We start from the raw sequence: 1,809 nt of genomic DNA on the forward strand, positions 1-1,809 counted from the left end.
TTCGCTAAATTAGTTATACCAATTAAATATTATCGCTGTCGCAATGAATGTGCAGCAACAATGACATTTACAAAAGCGAAATTATTTTTTTTCGTACAAATTTAAAATTGCAATATCATATCATACGTGTATCGCATACTTACGTAGATTCCTTTTTCCAGATCGGCATGGTGGAACAATATGGATATCCCGCTGAAGAGCACAGCGTTATTACGGAAGATGGTTATCATTTGCAAATACACAGGATACCTGGGAGTCCATTGTGGAAAGATAAAAAGAAGAAGAACGTTGTGTTTATACAACATGGTATCTTATCTTCGTCCGAGAGCTGGGTGATGTTCGGTCCCGGCAAAGACTTACGTACGTGTGTAGAACGAGAATAAATAATGCTTTGGTAACGTCACTTTGAAGTGTGAAAATCGACTTGAGGCGTAGCGTGAAAAACTTGCCTATAGTAAATCAATCAACGTTTTTCTTGTCAAAACATCAAGATGTTATCGGCTTTTTATTTTCGCTGAGAGAAAAATAATTCTAAAATCTTGGGGTAAATTGGCATAAGTTGATATATTATAAATTCGCGCCGGTTTATTTTGATGTTGCAGCATTCTTATTGGCTGATCAAGGATACGATGTGTGGCTGGGGAATATTAGAGGAAACAGCTATTGCAGGTTGCACTTAAACATGACGATTTATGACCGCAAATTTTGGCAATTTAGGTGAAATGTCACGTTGAAGATCTTTTAGAAAGAAAATATTCTAACTAAATAATTTTATTAAATAATATGATTTGGTATTTCATATATCGATATTTCTGTATTTTACTCAGGAAAAAACGATAGATTTAAATAAATGATTATTCTAATATTTCTTATCAAATTTTTACTTGAATTAAATTTGGTTTGGATGAAGTGCGCTGGATGAATAAAATATGTATTTTCAAGTAAATTATCCAAATAAAATATTTACTTCATCGAAATAAAATTTTCTTACTCTTAAAAGTATAAAAACATTGCTAGGAATATTGAAGTAATTATTTATTTGAAATTTAGCATTTTTTTCTACGCAGCTTTCATGAGGTAGCATTGATGGATCTGCCAGTTATGTTCGATTATGTCCTTAATTACACTGGGCAAGAAAAAATGCACTACGTCTCTCATTCGATGGGATCGACAATTTTATTCGTTCTCTTATCAATGAAACCGGAATATAACGCGAAGATACAATTAAGTGTTTCCCTTGGCCCAAGTGCCTTCTGGAAGAAAGTAATGCCTACATTCAGGCAAATTGTCAATACAGCGCCAGTATTGACGGTAAACGCTAAAATCTGTTTTTGTGATTTACTTGGCTTACTTCTAGTATACTAAAGGGATCATTTATAAACGTTAACACTAAGAAGATAAAGTAAAATATGAATTAAATCATGTTTTTTTTCGTAATTAATGCACTGACACAATTTGCTATAAATATATATTTATGTTTTCCAACTGCTTCGCAGGCATTTTTCGCTAAACATAACATATACGATTTTCTTCCGCAATCTGCGACAATGGTTGGAATAGGACGAAATTTCTGTTGCGACGGAGCAATTACTCAACCTATTTGCATTGCTATATACTTTATAATCGCAGGTGCTGATCCGCTGCAGATTAACACTGTAAGTTACGTGTTTGCAAAAGTTCATATAATATTAGAACTATTTTCTTTATTAATAACAATAAGGTGTCACGATATTTTGATCATAGTATTAATCGTTGTTATAAACAATCTTTTGCCACTTTTCGGGCAATAGTGTGATCTCGCGCCGATAA

The 1,809-nt window shown here is 33.1% G+C and overlaps 1 protein-coding gene across 1 annotated transcript; it reads left to right on the forward strand.

Annotated features, from left to right (window-relative positions):
* Positions 1 to 30: 30 nt before the first annotated feature.
* LOC106751332 (lipase 3-like) lies at positions 31 to 1,803 on the forward strand. The gene is made up of 4 exons (XM_014632215.1): positions 31 to 360; positions 603 to 717; positions 1,068 to 1,311; positions 1,497 to 1,803. Exons 1-4 carry the CDS (start codon positions 48 to 50, stop codon positions 1,788 to 1,790), a joined length of 966 nt encoding a protein of 321 aa, XP_014487701.1. The 5' UTR covers positions 31 to 47; the 3' UTR covers positions 1,791 to 1,803.
* Positions 1,804 to 1,809: the final 6 nt, after the last annotated feature.

The sequence above is a fragment of the Dinoponera quadriceps genome, unplaced genomic scaffold, assembly GCF_001313825.1.
Source record: "Dinoponera quadriceps isolate SergipeBrazil2010 unplaced genomic scaffold, ASM131382v1 scaffold11443, whole genome shotgun sequence".
Lineage (NCBI taxonomy): Eukaryota > Metazoa > Arthropoda > Insecta > Hymenoptera > Formicidae > Dinoponera > Dinoponera quadriceps.